The sequence below is a fragment of the Pelophylax lessonae genome, assembly GCF_965119305.1.
Source record: "Pelophylax lessonae genome assembly, chromosome: 3".
Classification (NCBI taxonomy): domain Eukaryota; kingdom Metazoa; phylum Chordata; class Amphibia; order Anura; family Ranidae; genus Pelophylax; species Pelophylax lessonae.
The window spans coordinates 386,847,731-386,865,730 of record NC_138770.1 but is presented as its reverse complement, the minus strand read 5'-3'; the positions used below and the strand labels follow the sequence as shown (position 1 = coordinate 386,865,730).

The window sequence follows — 18,000 nt, the reverse complement described above, 5'->3', positions numbered from 1 at the left end:
ACTGCAGTATACAGAGGAGCCTTGACGAGGCAGTATGGTATCTGCATATATTTGCAAATGTGCGCAACTAACCCTCTGTTTTTAATGTGAATTGTTAGACAGGGTCAGTTTGTTTTTTATGTGCAGGCTAGCTGGTAAGTGTGCTTGAAATGTTTTTGCTTGGTTTAGAGTGAACCAAGAACTACTGGCTTACGATGTTTTTAATTCCATATTGAATACAACTCTTTCAGGTCTGTTGGCCATCATCAGTGAAGTGTATTAAAAACATGGTTTCTATTAAGTAGGACTTGGGAAGCAAAGCACAAATATAACCAGGTATTGTATGATGAGGTGGGCTAAAAAAACAAACCCCCCTTCCTTAAAGTGGATTTCAATAGAGCCTTCCTGAAAAAGAAGGTATCTGCATTTCTTATTTCCCTCCAAAAAATAAGGGGATAAAGTCATATCTCTTCTGTAAACCAATGATACTTCATGCACATTTGGCCCTAGGGCAAGAGAAGGGATTTGCATGGCCAAGCCCACTATCTTTTAAGTAGGCATAAAGTTATTTTTTTTGGATTTGCAGTAGAAGTAATACATGCAAAATACCACACTATTAATAAACTATTGTAAAACCAGGAAGAGGCTTGACTTAGTGAAAAAAGTAATACATTTAAAAGAGTAGTAAATGTTATGATGGCCCACAAACCCTGTGCTCATTTCAGAGCATCCGACTATCCTACAAATAACGAACAATTTATTTTGAACCTGATAGTATTATTGAAGTAAACTTAAAATGTATTTTACACCTATAGCTTACTTTTTATTTTCAGGTTCTAACACATAATATTACTTTGTCAATAATATATGACTGTAAATATCCATTTAACTTTGTAAATTACACTAATGTCAATAGGTCATCATTATAAAAAATCACATAATAAATGTGTTATATGATTTTATATAACATGGCTTATGGTACCTATGCATATATTTTGTGCCTATGTGGAAAAAAAAAAATCATAAACCTTTAATAAAAGAGAATTTTCAGTGTAGAAAATTGTTTCTCTTGGGGTTTTAGTAAAATTGGCACTAATACAGTAGTTTGGGATTAGTAGCCTAATTTACTTTGATAAAAAGGATTAGCACCACTGCCATGGAACTTATGTATGTCTGGGAGGACTGGAGTCTAGATACATTGACTGAAACCTATCTCAGACACAACCATCCTTGTGATAGATTAAATTCAATATATGAATATATACTTGCGATTGTGCACTTTCCCGTTGGTGGGAAAATTACAATACTGTATTTTATACGTGTGCCTAATAAATACCATTAGTAATGTTGATAATCTCAAGAAATACAATCAAAAAGCAAGCTTTCCACAATGTCTAAAGTGACATACCAAATAGACATACTTGTAAAAGAAAACTGTAAAAATTTACAATATCTGCTGCTTGTGCTGCCAAACACTAAGCAATTTAGTAGAAATTCTCCACTGAAGATCTTAGGGAAACCCACACTTCCAGGAGTGTTGTTTCTCGGGGCTCCCACAGTTCTCGCTAGTTCCTACTGTTGACATACACGTCATTACACATAACAGTACAGGTCTTTGAGAGGAACCAGTGAGAGCTGTGAGGGACCAGAAGAATTGATACTTTCAGAAATGCCAGGTTTCCCGTAGCCTTCAGAGAAGTACGTTTACTGAATGTAGTGGTGTTCAATGGTGTAGGCAGCAGGAAAGGAAGAAAGATTAGCATTTACAATCTTCTATTACAGGTACAGTATAACTATTTTACATGTTCTATTTTAATGATGATCACTTTAAAGCTGTATTCTGATTGGGTAAAATATTTTTTTCATACAGTTGCTCTTATGGGATTTATGTTGTGGAATAAACCAAAATTGCTCATGCATTTAGATCTGGACATTTTAAGGTATTATGTACTAAACAGTGTATCACTTACCCACATCTTCATTTTAGAGGATAACAATTTTGATGCATATTCTGAACCAACTTAGATGACAGTTGTTGCCCTTTCCTCATCATGAATCAGAAAAACTGCCAGTAACAATCAATAACTCAAGTTTTTCAACCTTGCTTCAAATATAAATAAATGCACTTACAAAAATGATAGTCAGATCTTAATAGGCTCCATTTTTTTTAACTCAAACATTATTCAAACTTGAGAGGAGATTTGCTAAAGATCTGCCAGCATATATATTTTTCTTTTCAGAAAAAAAAATCACATGATTGTCTATTCAAAACAAACAAGTGTTTGGAAGACTTTTAATCATTCAGCACCTAAACAACCAATTTCAGATAGATGTTTATATCAGGATGTTTCCTTTAGCGGTACTATTTAAGCTGAGGGCATTTAATGCCATGAATGGACATTTACAGAATAAATCACTCTTTAAAGGGCACAATGTATAGTGTTTTGTATATATATATATATATCCTACGTTCTAATTTGTTTTGGTCAGAACTAAAAAATAAATCATTAAGTAAGAATACAATAAAAATATATATATATCTAAAAGGGAGACTCTCACCATGTTACATCCAAAACTAATTAACAAAACACTTCAGAACACAAAGCACTAAAGAAAAATACAGATTTTTTAGGCACATGAGGCAGAACAATCCTATAAAATCACATTCTAAAAACATGTCATCTTGATTTAAAACATCCCCCCCAACAAGGGAACATATATTATTTGTATATATGTCCCCTTGTTTGGAGAATGTTTTTATATAAGATGAATGTTGTTAGCATGCGGAATAGACTATACCATTTTATGTGATTTTTCTGCTATCGTATTGTGCCTAAAAAGTTTGCCTTTTTCTTTGGTAGTTTGTGTTCCAAATTTTTTATTTTTGTATTTAGCTCAATGCCTCATGTTACACATCAAAGTAATTAAGCCAGAGAAGTAAATAATCTCTCCTTCCCTCTCTGTTAAGATAGAGCTATATGGAATTTTAATAAGAGAGTCTAAGGGAAACCACTTTTTGCTGTGATTTCTCTTTAGAAAACCATAATGCTTTGTGACAGCAGTGTAGTTGGTGTACCCCATACAAAAAGCTGATTTAAAAAAAAAAAAAGCTGTCGGTGCCAGCTCAATCACATGTAACCAGGGCAGGGATGCTCATGACATCATTGACCTTGTAGGGCTATAGAATCATATTAGATCAATGACATGTGCCACAGCTGATTGGGCCAGCACCGACAGTTTCATTCTGGATTCAAACTGATCCCAAGCTCATCCTTAGTTATAATAATTAAATATTAATAATATAAAGCAAATCAAAACATACAAATAAAAATAAAAGTTTTAATGTTACCTTTACTGGCATATCAAAACTAGGCATTTTAAGATGACCACAAGATTTGCCCACACTAAAAGCTACTACCCCAAATAAAAAAAAAACACAACTCCCCAGAAAACATTTATGTTTCCTTTATGATCCGTCTCATTTTCTACACAGTACATAGCTGTAAATGAAACTTTATGCATGGCATTAGGCTAGCCTAGCAGTCAAGTCTGCATGAAGACACCAATTGCTGATATGAGAAAGGTAGAGAAATATAACTTATTCCCATCCGTTTGGACTTTTCTTTGCTATATTTACAGTATATTTTAAACTATGTTTTATTTTCCAGTCATGGTATATTTTATATTTGACTCCCCTATAACTAACATTTTAAACATGTATCATGACAAGCTAAATTATCCTGCTGTGTTCATTGCTTTAGATGCTTTAGGTATTTTTTTTGTGGGAACAATTTTCAGAATTTTTTGCCATAATTTACTTTGATGTGTATATTCAACACTTAAGCATAAATTCATAAGCCTGCACAAATTGATGTATGTGATGAGGTGAACCTGAGGGCACATGAGTCCTAAATGTAACTGGCATATTATTCCAGTATGACAACAGCTTCTCTGACAGCAGATTATTTCAGCAATGGAAATCCAAGCTAAACAGTTTGCAATTTTAAACTGCATAATAATTCACAGCTGCCTTTCAATGTACATTAAATGTCATACCTTGCAATGACAGGCATACAAACCTGTTACATTCTGAATGACTCCTTTACATTCAGATACCTTGAAATTATGAGCATTTCTTTTTTTATTGACATGAACAGGTGGCATTGAAAATGGAGTTCTGTTTTTTACAGATACAGGAGATGCTGGTTGCTATATTGTGAATATTTAAAACATGTTTTTGCCCATCTTGGTCCATTGTGAATACTAGTTCTAATCACATACTGTGTATAAATATATGTTTACAGGACTTTACAACTACTGTCCTCGAAGTTTGCTTACAGACCAAGTTTTTTTATCAGACACAACATTTTTAATTAGTGTCTCTAGTGAATAATTATAAGCACTTCACAAATATCTTATTTGCTGATGACATGTATATATTCCTGTTTCCTGTAACTTCTGGACTCACAGGGGTTGATTTACTAAAACTGGAGAGTGTAAAATCTGATGCAGCTATGCATGGTAGCTAAACAGCTTTTAACTTCAGCTTGTTCAATTAAGCCTTCATAAAAAAAAAAAAAAAAAAAAAAAACTGGAAGCTGATTGGTTTCTATGCAGAGCTGCACCAGATTTTGCACTCCAGATTTAGTAAATCAACCCTACAGTGACTTTTTGTTCTGTATTTTGACACAATTAGGCTGTAGCTAAAATATGATGAAGGTATAATTTTATTTCTATTAGTTTACCAGGAAACCACTTTGGGTTGGTGTTCAAGATTTGAAGATACTGTATATTGGAAAAATCTCTGCAAAAAATACAGCTTATTTCCTTATTTTGAAAGAAAACCCTTTGGAAGCTGCCATTGCTGTCCTGCTTCTGAAAATGCTAGATGCTTGACTGACTCTAGCAACAATAGCTTTTGACTTACTAACCCAGAAAAAGCATGTAGCATGCCAGGTCAGAGATTGATCGGAGCACTTGCTTCTGGCCAGTGTCTCAGAAATAATTGAACACATTGGATCAATTCGTCAATAAGGAAACTAGCATTCTCAAATGGAGAGATTTTCAATGGCAATCTACATATGCATACTATAATATCATTTGTTTTCTATAAGTTTTATCATTTCAATAGTGAAAAAAAGTTTTTTTTTTTCTTTTGTCCTAAATGAAAAAAATGTTTCCTCTGGGCAATACTCACTATAAAGTGCCAATTAAAGTATTTGAAGCAAGGTGAAAACATTGACCTATAGAACATAAGGGCATATTGTTCATAAAACTAATAAATAGTCTAAACATTAGCATAGGCTTAAATAATAATAATAATAATAATAATAATAATAATAATAATATATAAACAAAGGCTGTAATAAGTAAAAACAAGAAAACAAAAACTATGTGTTTACATATCCTTTTTCTTTTCCCTAATCTATGCATTAGCATTTATTTATTAATCCGGTGCAACGCATTATAATGTGCACTACAGGTACCCCTTGAAATCACTGATAATTAGCCAAAAAAAAGTGTAAACAGACACATAAACATTCCTTTCTTAATGGTTGTTATGATGTACTGTACAATGCCCAAAGCCTTATTAAAAAGAGACCAAGTCAATGAGGTTTTCACCAAGAGCTGCCTGATAGTGTTAAAAGTTAATTTTTTTTTCCATTTTCATGCTTGTACATTTATGGTTGTGTGTTGTGTTTTATACATTTAGAGAATCACGATTTGCTTAATGTTTGTTTAAACATGGTATAAAATCCACAGCATTATTTAAGATGTTTACTTTTTACTTGCCAATAATATAATATTTCCTGGTTTTTATTTTTTATTCAAAACATATTGTAGCACCATTAAGAAATGTTCATGTCTTTAAATGGCAGGCATATCCAAAGTATTCAACAGATTGTAATATCATTTTTTACATGGTATACTCCTGACTTGTTTATTTCACTTTAGTGCCTAGACAACTAACTCTTTTTATTGTGGTTGTTGAAATAAACCTACATCTATGCCCTTGTTTCCCCTTGGAATTTATTGGTCTTTTAATCTTCATTTGTTGATCTGTTCTACTCTTGTTGTTCTATGTATTGTAGCTCTGAATCAGCTCTGAAAGAAGCAATACACAAGAGGTGTCTAAAAGCTGAACAAGCAGAAATGTGGACAGCTAGCACTGACAAAAAATAAATTGAACTAGAAATGAATATTAACATACTGGACAGATTTATTGGGAAGTTACAAATACTGTATTTGTATGACATTTGTTATGAGCCAGGGTAAGGATTTTTTTCATAAAAATAGTACAGGTCAACATTATATGCTTTATTTATAGGAGGTTTGGTATTAGTGGTGGATTATTGCAGTTTATTACACAAGCTTTCAATAAAGAATTCTGTCAAGGAGTCATTAGTGCAAATCATATGCAAAGTATATTTGCTTTACCACAGCTTAGTAAATGCTAAATGAAAACGTAAAATTACATTCAGGGCAAAGCAACAGTTTAACCTAAATCTCCCCATTTTCAGTATGATATATTTTCCTTTGTTTCAGCACCCCCCCCCACATCTTATTGGCATTGGTGGCTGATGGAATTGCATCCGAGTATGTAATGGTATGTTACTCACTCTATCTGACAGTGCTGAACCAATCACAGCTGTCACATGGGAATTCATAATGTTGTGTAAGCCATGATTGTTATGATTTGTAGCTTACACTGTGCTTTCCTGCTCTTCTTGTGTCTGGACAGAGTACCACGGTAGTAAAAGGATGGTAAACATATGCGTTTTTGAGCATACACATTAAACTGAACTTTTCGGGTTGTCCTGCATGGTCAAAGTCATATTTAAAAAGATTTACTATAAAGTATCCTGCTTATACCAGTTCATCTGTATTCATTTATGAATTCAAAAATTATGCATTAAATAGGGAACATCAAAAACTGGCCCCAAAAGGATGATTCCTACCACAGCGCTGATTGCAGAAAATACAAACTAACAGAATCGGTAAACTCTGGTAGTAAAAGATAAATTGAATCAATGCGAGCTAGCATAAACTATCAATAATAAAATACAGATCAAATTCTAAAATAGGAAAAAGACATGCAGCACATCACAAGAAATCCCAGATTAGAAAAATGGAATCAGTGGAAACAGTAAAGTCCAACCAATGGTAAAGTCCAAAAGTGAGCAGAATTCCTCCAGTATATTAAGGTCCACCCCAAACAGGATAATCCACACAGATTGTATTCCACCACACAGTGCTTTTCCTATCTCACTGGGTGTGGTGGATGGCAATCTGTTTGCATTATACTGTTTGGAGTGGACCTTAATATACTGGAGGAATTCTGCCCACTTTTGGACTTTACCATTGGTTGGACTTTACTGTTTCCACTGATTCCATTTTTCTAATCTGGTATTTCTTGTGATGCGCTGCATGTCTTTTTCTTATTTTAGAATTTGATCTGTATTTTAAAAAAAATATGCATTGACTGCCTTGCAGGGACAAATGCAACACTGCAGCCTTGTCATTTCTTTGACAACAATCAGATGTCCCCTGCATTGTGTTTTCTTTGTGCCTTCTGGATACTGAATATCTGTTTATCATTACAAGGCCACACAAATTCAAGTTAAAATAAGTTGATTGAGGAACACATTCTGCTACTTATGTGTTACAATTAAACATGAGCTTTTTAAGAAAGGTAGTACAAAGCACAAAATTGATGCACTAAAAGCTGTAAAAAAGCTCTCAGTTAATTCTATTGTCTAATCTAAACTGAAATATGATTGGTTGCTATACGCTACTGTCGTTTACACATCATTATACCTTTTAGCCTTGCTTAATAGGCCTTACCCTCTTTGAAGCATAACTAATTAGACTTGTGGTTTCAAAAAAAGGAGTTGATGGGGTACAAGGCATATATTCAGTTAAAAATAGCTAGCACAGGCTTTAACAGGAATCTCTTATTTATAAGCCCTTTATCCTTTCAGCCTAGAACCCTGTATGCATGGGTGTGCTGTCTAATAATCAGTTACGCATACTTAAATTTTTATCCAGGAACATTTGTCTGTACCTATCCCAACATTATTCTCTGCTACTGCAACAATATTTCACTTTATTTACAATAGTGGAGTTGAATGTTTTTTTATTCAACTCTGATCTTCACTAAGAGCCCATCTATGCTATTACATTAAAACATTAAAAATTATATTATTTCCCCCTAATTAGCTATATATAAATTTATATATAATCAGAAGGTTAGGAGGTCTGGCAGCTGTTTATAGCGTAGATGCATTAATGTGGGTAACTCAGATAGGGACTTATAAATTTGTTGATTCAATTTAGGAATTAAAAGTGGCATTTGATTCATTTACGTGTTTGTAGATCAGAGAACTATCTTATTTAATGATATCCTAAAGACGGCAATGGATGGTCAAATCTCTTATATAGAACTATAGGTTGAAAAACATTTACCCACACTACATTATATTGTTAGAGTGTTTTCAACATATTCCTTTCTTTAAATTAGCACATAGGAGGAAGCTTTGCAGTGAAAGCCTTTTCATTTTTCTATACAGAAAATAGAAGGAGCACCCAGTTGCATAGAAATGTTTCTGCACTGCATGTTGGAAAATACTTACATACATGGCAACATATGCTTTCTACTGCATCTTTGTCACTCTCTAATTGCTCAGTCAATAAGCAATGGTCAATATATTATTGCTCTTAGCAGGTTTTATAGATAGATAGATAGATAGATAGATAGATAGATAGATAGATAGATAGATAGATAGATAGATAGATAGATAGATAGATAGATAGATAGATAGATAGATAGATAGATAGATAGATAGATAGATAGATAGATAGATAGATAGATAGATAGATAGATAGATAGATAGATAGATAGATAGATAGATAGATAGATATCTGTAATACCTTCATAAAGTCTGTAGATTGTTTATCACCAATCACACTATAATCCTTTAATCATATGTGCATTATGGCTGTATTTACATAGATGCCACAGAGAATGTTTTGAATCTCAAATGATAAATGCAGAGCACTTAGGTATTATTTATTTAAATACCACTGACATTTTAAATATTTTGGCTGATAATCTCATACTCTTTTAGGGCAAAGAAATGAAAAGCTGTTGTATATAGTGGGAAATATTTTCTGAAGGCTAAAACCATCCGGAATAAATTGGGAATTCTATTAAATAAACATGGGAGCTAAATCAAAGTAATGTATTATTTATTAACATAGCATAGTAACCTGCGCTGAAAGATGGTTGGTGATGTATCTCTTTTATGACTTAAAAAAGTGCCTCTTAAACTGTCTGAAAAACAGTTCAGATAGTAATGCTGTAATGGGAATGGAAATATTTTAGTGATATGTGAAATTGCTCTTTGGCTGTGAGCCAGCACATGAAATGTTAAGCAGTTTTATAAAGTAAGTAAAACGTGCCTCAGTGATGCTATGCAAAAACAGTGTTCATATATTGATAAGCAACAATATGGAAGAAGACTTTTGATTTTTAAAGCACAGATACTTAGCAGATTTTTAAATAACTGCTTTGTAGTGTCAGCCTCAAATCCTGAATAGCTAGGCATATCAGAATTCCCTTATCACTACTTTAAATCCTTTCCATTTTTAATCATTTAAAAATAGGTGGAAACATTATGGTTGTTATATTTACATTCCTTATAGCTTTAATTGTGTATAGCTTTTCATTATAGTGTAATTGCATTCAAACATTTTCTCTTTTCATTCAAAGAGCCATATGTAGCTCAAATATCAGCCAATTCCTGTTGAAATTCAAGCCTTGGGTGGCCCTGTTGGCACCACTGGCTCGACAAAAGTAAGTTTAAATATCAACTGACTGGAATGGAACATCCTTTCAGATGCAGTCGCTGTTTGGGTATTCAAACAGCTGCAGGATACAATAGCTTGTATAGCTAGTATTCAAACAACTGCTAATACCATAGCTGGTGGTGCAGATAGTCCATTTACACCATTTAGCAGAATAAAGAAGAAAAATCTAAAGGTGTATTGCTAGCTTTAGGCCCAAGTCACATAGGTGATTCTACCACTGGCCTCACCTTGACAAAAATCAGGTGCAGCTGTTGCTTTACCTGAAGAAAGCTCCTCCCTACATAATCTCAATTTCTTGAGAAGGAAGAGTGATGGAGGGACGGACCATCATGATGGTTTGGCCAATGAGGGAGTGATACCTTTGGAAAAGGTGTATTGGCTCCTATTAACTCTGATGCTGGCGAGTTGTCTCTGGTGTTAAATAAGCCCCAAAACTAGAAGAAAGCATGAGGGCAATATACCCAAAATAAGCCATACTCCACCCTATTTTTTTTTGCTGTTTGTGTGACTGGGGCAGAAAAGGAGTGTATATACCCTGAAATTGTGAAAAAGGTAGCAGTATAACCCACAAAAAAGTATATAACATTTTCAAACACTATCTAAAAAAAAAAGTGGTGGGCACTTGGCAAAACTGTTTCAAACTCAGTTCTTATTTGGTAAGTTTAGCAATGGACTTTCTAATAATGATGTGACCTATGCTATTTTTATCTTGACAAATGTGAATTTTGCTATACTGTTCATTGAATGCACAGATATACTGAGAATTGTTTGTAATGCAAAGTCAATGCCTTTAATCTCTAATTTGCATGTACAAAAAAGGTTTAATATTAAACATAATGCTGTTTAGTAGAATAAACACATACAGAAGGAGAATTTAAAATGTTATATTCATATACACTTGAGCATCCACACAGCTAAACAAATTACACTTGTCAACCTCATTGGGTTTTTAAGGTGAAAAAAGGGTGTGGAGTTGCTAAATTATCAGTTTAATTGCTACAATATTTAAAATATACAGATTATATGGCTGATTGGATGTTTAACAAGTGTGAGCAGACTATGGCAAGCTTTACCACACCTTGCCTCACCTCCATAAATAAAGCGTATGTTGACTTTTAGCCCTAATAATTAAAAAAAAAAAAAAAAAAAAAGATTATACAAACAATATTAAGGCATTTGTGGGTTTAGATTTTTTTATGATTATGTAAAAGAAAGGGATTATTCGTGCAAAATAGAATTCTTGGAGAGTAAGATTCAGAATAGATTTTGACACAAAATTTGGCACAGCACTATTTTTGCAGTTATTAGTTAATAACTTAGTTAATAACTTATAAGTATCATAGACAAACAATTTTTGGTGAGAGCCTCATGGGACTTGTACTTCAAAACATCAGAATATTGAAACAAAGCAAAATGTAGAGAACATGTGATTTTTGACAGTTACATATCAAGATATAAAAGCCATAACTGTCAAACAATCACAGTGGTAGATATGTTACCTGGCTATGACAAAGAGCACACAACTGACACCCAAGTAAGCCAGCAGAATATACATCCATATATCAGGGGAAAGAGGATTCAGGAAGGAGAAGACGCCTGGGTTTGTACCATTAGGCTTTCGGTACAAAATACTTATTCCAAGAGTCATAAACGGTTTGGTGAAGTCGATAACCTGTTCTCGCACATAGGTAATAGCCAGTGGTGCAACTGCAAGGTCAGCTTTCTGTTGATAAAAACAAAAAACAAAAAAGACAGTGAGTGACTCCAAATATACAGCAAAACAAACTACATTCAACCCAGAAATGTATAAAAACAGTTTATTTTTCAGTAGACAAAACTCCAAAGTAATACACACCATAACTTTTTATCTGTGAGCTTATATATCTGGTCCCACATAGATGATGTCCAACATAAACATGAACACGGTGAGGTTAGTTTTTTCTCAAACGCAAGTCTTTTTGTGCTGCAATGTATTAGCACTGCATAGTTGACAAGTATCCCAGGATTTTAGACCATGCGCTGCAGTGTCCATCTCCCAGGAGTGGCAGTGGGGTACTGGACCCTAAAAACATTGAGATACTTGAACCTGTCAGTCATTCAGGCAAGAGGCAGCAATTCTGGTGCTGATGATCAGGTAAGAAAACACTGAACACCCATGCAGGGGAAACTGTCACTAACTACCAATGCTGGGGGGGGGGGGTTATACATTTTAGTGCCACTGACTATCAAAGTAGAGGGGGTACATTTCACTGCCATTTCTCACCTGTGCAGGAGGTTACATTTTACTGCCATAGATCATCAGTTTAGGGTTAAACTTCACTGCAACTTACTGCCAATGGGAGGGGGTTTAAATATCACTGCCACTGATTACCAATACAAGCAGAAGTAAAGTAGTATTGCGAATGACACTGTTGCTGGGGGCTTTCATTGCAGCCACTTACACCTAATACTGAAAGTTACTATTACTTTTACTGACACCAATGCCAACTATATTACTGATGGGTATTACTCAACTCCCAATTTCTCTTCAATCAAACCACACATCCTATTTTGTCTAAAATATAGCAGATTAAAGGGAGGGTGGTGAAACACAAGCCACATTCCATGAATCACCACCCCCTTTGGAGCTGTAGAAAAACGTAATTGTCCTTAAAAAATCAAGTACATTTAGATAATATGCAGTTTACCACTGGAGGTAGTTTGGGTAAACAATCTTATGATCTGTTCTTTATTAAAAGCAGGAAATAATGCAAATAGTTTGGTGTTGTTGGCTACTGGAGGCACACTGCCGCATCCCAAAATAGTACAAAAAGGAGAGAGAGCCCCAAGGGGATTTTCTAGGCATAGGTCAACCAGATGGAAGTAGTAGAGAAAGTAAGGAGTATATAAAACCAACAACTTTATTCAAAAATATGACATGATTAAAATGGTGAATCATATCACCAAACTGTAATATAAAAACACAATACCATACATCTTACTACAGGATATGCTCACAGTCTGGGACATAAGGTTGGTCTCATGCAGTGAGAGGCCAAGCCAAGTCATCGTTCACAAAGACATTCCGACATGTTTTGAAATCTGCAATATTTTCTTCTTCAAGGTAAGATCAGAGCACGATCTATTTTTAGTGTGTAAATAGGTCACAACATAAATAAAGATGGTAACTTAGACCTCCTGGATCTGCCCTTCCCGAGGAAGGCAAAAGTAGCCCAAAAATGTAAAGTGCGCAACGCGCTACTTGACAGGTGAAACACAAGGAACAAAAAAGAGATGTTTTCCTATGGTACCAGTGGCGTGAAAAAGAGAGACTACTCACGAGGATCGCCATAAGGAAAGAGGCATCATGTATGGCCGGATTAACAAGATGTACAGCATCAGATCATTAGAGAATCAACTCCCTCCTTTGACCTGAGACAGCATATCAGCTAGCCAAGGACACTAATAACAGGGCTGAAGATATGGAGCACTGTCTTCACCTAAACAAAATTTGTGTAGTGGGCTTGCCAGAACATGCTGAGGACAGGGACCCACCACCTTTGTGGCGAGCTGGCTTTTGGAGCTATTTGGCAAAGAAGCGTTTACGCCTCCCTTTACGGTGGAGAGGGCTCACCGCACACCGACTCGTCCACCTCAGCCAGGTGTTCCAGCTAGGCCCATACTAGCCCAGGTTCTCCACTTTAAGGACCAGGAGACGGTGCTCTCCCATGTACAGGATCACACCAACATCGAGTTCATTGGAACCAGACTGTCCTCTATCCTGTCATATATCTCATACCCTGTTAAACTTCATATCATAGCCAGAGGACAAGTGCATTTTTTTTAATCTACAAAAGATGCCTCTGCCTGGCTGGACTGTAACGAACAAGCCCTCTGCCATCAACGAGGTGATGATGAAGGAAACTGAGCTCAACTACGTTTCTTCAGGCTTCAGTCCTAAGATGTGCCTCTTTCCATTTCAAATAAGTTTCTTGTTGCTTTCTGGCTGGGGATAATATTGCAGTTTTAGCTGTGAGCCACATTGTGTTGATTTCCTACCAGATACCTTTGGGATAGTTGACTCTACGTGCTCGGCTATCTTTTCAAATAACTTGTGTGCCCTGTTGGCAGCTACTATCTTTTTTTGTACTTTGACTCTTATTTTCTGTGACTATTCCAGTATGCATGGTCTAACATGGGTTGGCACCATTGTGCCTTTGCAATACCAAGCAATACAGAAAGCTCTACACACCTGGATGAGCTGTTCTGTGGAGACCAGAAGAGTTTTTCTGCAGACAATATGGGGCACAGGGCTTTGCTTTACCTGGATGCTACAAAGTCCTTTGACAACATTGATTGGGCCTATTTATGAGCGGTGGGGCTGACCACTGGCCACCCCACCAAATCCACCCACAGACACAACAATCCAGAGAAAGAGATCAACAGCCATCATTAGCCTCCTCCGGAGTCATCCTCATCCGTAACATGCCATTCCCAGCATCATCATCCCATAATTATCATTATGAGTCTGTTCTCATCACCAACATCCCTCTCCAAAGTCATTCTCGTATACATACATATCTCTCTCCATGTTGTGGCATCATCCTTATCCCTGTCCAGATTCATTCTCACCCTTCTCAACCTTGTAATCCCATCATCCTCATCCCCAGATTATCATTACACATCGCCCTCACCTCTCTCCACAATGTAACTCTCATCCTTCTCCCCACCCAGAATCATCCTCATTGCTACCCAGAATCATCCTCTTCCCTCTCCATAATGTAACACTTATCCTCATCCCTCTCCACAATGTAACTCTCATCCCCATCCAGAATCATCCTTATTGCTCCCCAGAATCATGCTCATCCCTCTCAACAATGTAGCCCTCATCTTCCTCCCCACCCAGAATCATCTACATCCCTCTCCACAATGTAACTCTAATCCTCATCCCCACCCAAAATCATCCTCATTGTTACTCAGAACCATCCTCATCTCTCTCCAAAACGTAACTCTCATTCTCATTCCCACCCAGAATCATCCTCGTTGCTACCCAGAATTATTCTCATCTCTCTCCACAATGTAACTCTCATCCTCATCCCCACCCAGCATCATCCTCATTGTTACCCAGAATCATTCTCATCCCTCTCCACAATGTAACTCTCATCCTCATCCCCACCCATAATCATCTTCATTGTTACCCAGAATCATCCTCATCTCTCTCCACAATGTAACTCTCATCCTCATTCCCACCCAGAATCAACCTCATCCCTCTTAACAATATAACTCCATCATCCTCATCCTCACACAGAATTATTTATATCCTGGAGAGGGATGAGGATAAGAGTTACATTGTGAAGAGGGATGAGGATGATTCTGGGTGGGGATGAGGATGAGTGTTACATTGTGGAGAGTGATGAGGATGATTTTGGGTAGAGATGAGGGTGATTTTTGGTGGGGGTGAGGATGAGCGTTACATTGTGGAGAGGCATTCCACAATGTAACTCTCATCCTCATCCCCACCCAGAAACCCACAATGTAATTTTAAAATGTCAGAGGGTATGATATCCCATCTGGGCAGACAGTACAGACAGCCCACTCTCTACACACAGGCTGAGCTGAGACTAGAGCAGCCAGAAGGGTTCACACACACTAATGAAGGCTATAGGATAGAGAAGCCAGCAGGCTGCACACCCACTTGCCCACCATGCTGCTGTCTCATATCTGTGGAGCCTGAAAAGGTGGGCGGAGTCCCACCACTTCAGAGGCTGGCCACAACCCCTCCCTGAGTCGCGCCCAATCACATTGCTAGTCTATCAGCAGGCTCCTCCTCAAGGTTGGAGCTAGAGGCCTATCGCTGAACAGCTGGGGGAGGAGGAATGTCTTGGCTTCAGCAGCTTGTTTGAATGTGAAGGCACTATGCTGCGTGTTTCTGTTGTGGCGCACAGTTTATTTTCTTAGTGCTTATGCGGTTTATTCCCAAAGTGCTTATGCTACTGCTGCTGGGCCTGGGCCTTTTGGGGCGCCCAAGCCCCCTACAAGTGCATGGGTTATCCCCCCTTGATGGTGGCCCTGGCTCTGGCTCTAGCAAGCCCAATTCCCATTACTACTTAATTTAGATATTTATGGGTTCAAGTGTCTCCATCCATTTGTGACTTTTGCCATTTAAAAATCTCCCCCCTTCTACAGGGGTTCCATGATTGCATTAAAATCTGGAATTCCATTCACCTTTCAGTGACAGGAAAGGTACATTTAATCAGGATGATTTTCATGCCTCATTTACTCTATTTTCTGCCTTTATTTCTCTACGATAATCCCACCTAATTTTTTAAAGCTAGGTATTTCCCCTTTTCATTGTCTAATTTGTAAGGACCATGTTCCTAGCAGTGTTGGGTGAGCAATTCGGATCTTGACTCGAACATCGCCCGTTCTGCTAACACCCTAATTTGCAGGGTGCTCAGAGGGATGTTCACCCACCGAGTGCCCCACAATGCACTACGCACTGCACATTCTAGACTCTGATTGACTGAAGCAATGCTTGAGTCAGGTGCAAGGCTATGCCCAATCAGGGCACAGACAATAGCTGGTTGTTAAGGAGTGGGACGGGAAGCCGGCTGCCTCGTGCTTAACAACAGATGAGTCATCAGCTGTCAACGGGCTTCCCAGCCGACATCTGAATGAAAAAAAAAACCCCAAAGGGCCTGGCATGGATTGGGGGGGGGGGGCAGGCTTTTTTTTCTCATTTACATTTTTGTATTGCCGGCAAGGGCTTGCAGCCGAAAAAATAAATGTAAATGTAATTTTTTTTTTTCTTTACACATGTCCGTTTTGCTGCAGCAGGCTCTATATGTAGTACAGATGTGACATTTTACAGACAGACTAAGGGGACCCCACAGGCACTATATTTAAAGGAACTTTTAATTTTTATTGTATCACTTAAGCATCATTAAAATCACTGCTCTATTAAAAACAATCCTTCTTTTTTTTTTTTTTTTTTTAATTGCATTGATACATGTCCCCAAGGGCAATACCTGGGCCCCCATACTCTTTTTATGGCCAATAGCTTGCATATAAGCCTTCAAAATGGGGACTTTTGATTTTTCAAGTACAGGTCCCATAAGCTTAAAAAGGGTTTGCAGTTTCCGGTCTGGACCTTTCCCAAGTTCTGGTGAAAACCGGGTTTGGCCCATCACTAGTTCCCAGAATTAAACTAGAACATATGTAGAGCCCTAAAGATGATGGGGGTCTGGCCCTGCCCAATCCCTGGTTGTATTACCTGGCAGCTCAGCTGCAGAATTTTCTCAGAACCCTGAATATGTTGGATGGCCCTGATAGTTCTAATTGTAGCTCTTCATCTGCTTTGATGCTTTAAACTACCCGCAGGATATCCATTCAACGGGCGCTTGAAGCTCAGGCCTTTGGAAAACTGCACAAATCTAATCCTACATTTAACCTCATTCAGAAAGTATGGAATAAAACTAAACACCTTCAGAGGGTAAATGGTTTTACTGAGTTTATTCCCATCCAGCAGAATGGCATCTATGTAGAGCTGGCTATGTTATAATACGATGCAAAGTGGAAGGTATATTTGGTTGCACACAACATATATTTCATAACGGGATTCTTCTGTCTTTCACTGAACTCCGACTAAATTTAACCTACCATTCTTTGTGTATCTTTACTACATGTAGCTAGAGATGTATAGAACTGTTCGCCGGCGAACAGTTCCCGGCGAACTTAGCATGTTCGCGTTCGCCGCTGCGGGCGAACATATGCGATGTTCGGTCCGCCCCCCATAAGACATCATTGAGGCAAACTTTGACCCTGAACTTTACAGTCAGCAGACACATTTCCAGCCAATCAGCATACCTCCCTCCCACACCCTCCCACCTCCTATAAATAAGCAAGGGCAGCATCCATCTTAGATCATTCTGAAGCAGTGTGTGTAGTGAGAGTAGGGAGAGAGCTGCTGCTGCTGCTGCTGCTGCTGTTAAGCTAGGGACAGTTAGTCAGTGTTCCTGGTCTTGCAGTGTTCTTGGTCCACTACTGCTGTAATATCAGCACCCCAAAAAGCCCTTCTAAGGGCTGGTATTTGTGTTTTTTTTATATATATATATATATATATATATATATATATATACCTAGCGTCCCCAAAAGCCCTTTTAAGGGCTGGTA

General features: G+C 37.2%; 1 protein-coding gene across 2 annotated transcripts in view; it reads right to left on the bottom strand.

The window, feature by feature from the left end:
* Positions 1-18,000, bottom strand: part of GRIK2 (glutamate ionotropic receptor kainate type subunit 2) — a 994,545-nt gene that overhangs the window by 277,017 nt on the left and 699,528 nt on the right. Inside the window, exon 11 of one of the 2 annotated variants that reach the window (XM_082249558.1) lies at positions 11,349-11,572. In XM_082249558.1, coding sequence (XP_082105684.1) covers positions 11,349-11,572 — 224 coding nt within the window. The remainder of the gene's footprint in view (positions 1-11,348; positions 11,573-18,000) is intronic. The other variant, XM_082249559.1, reaches the window with a different exon arrangement.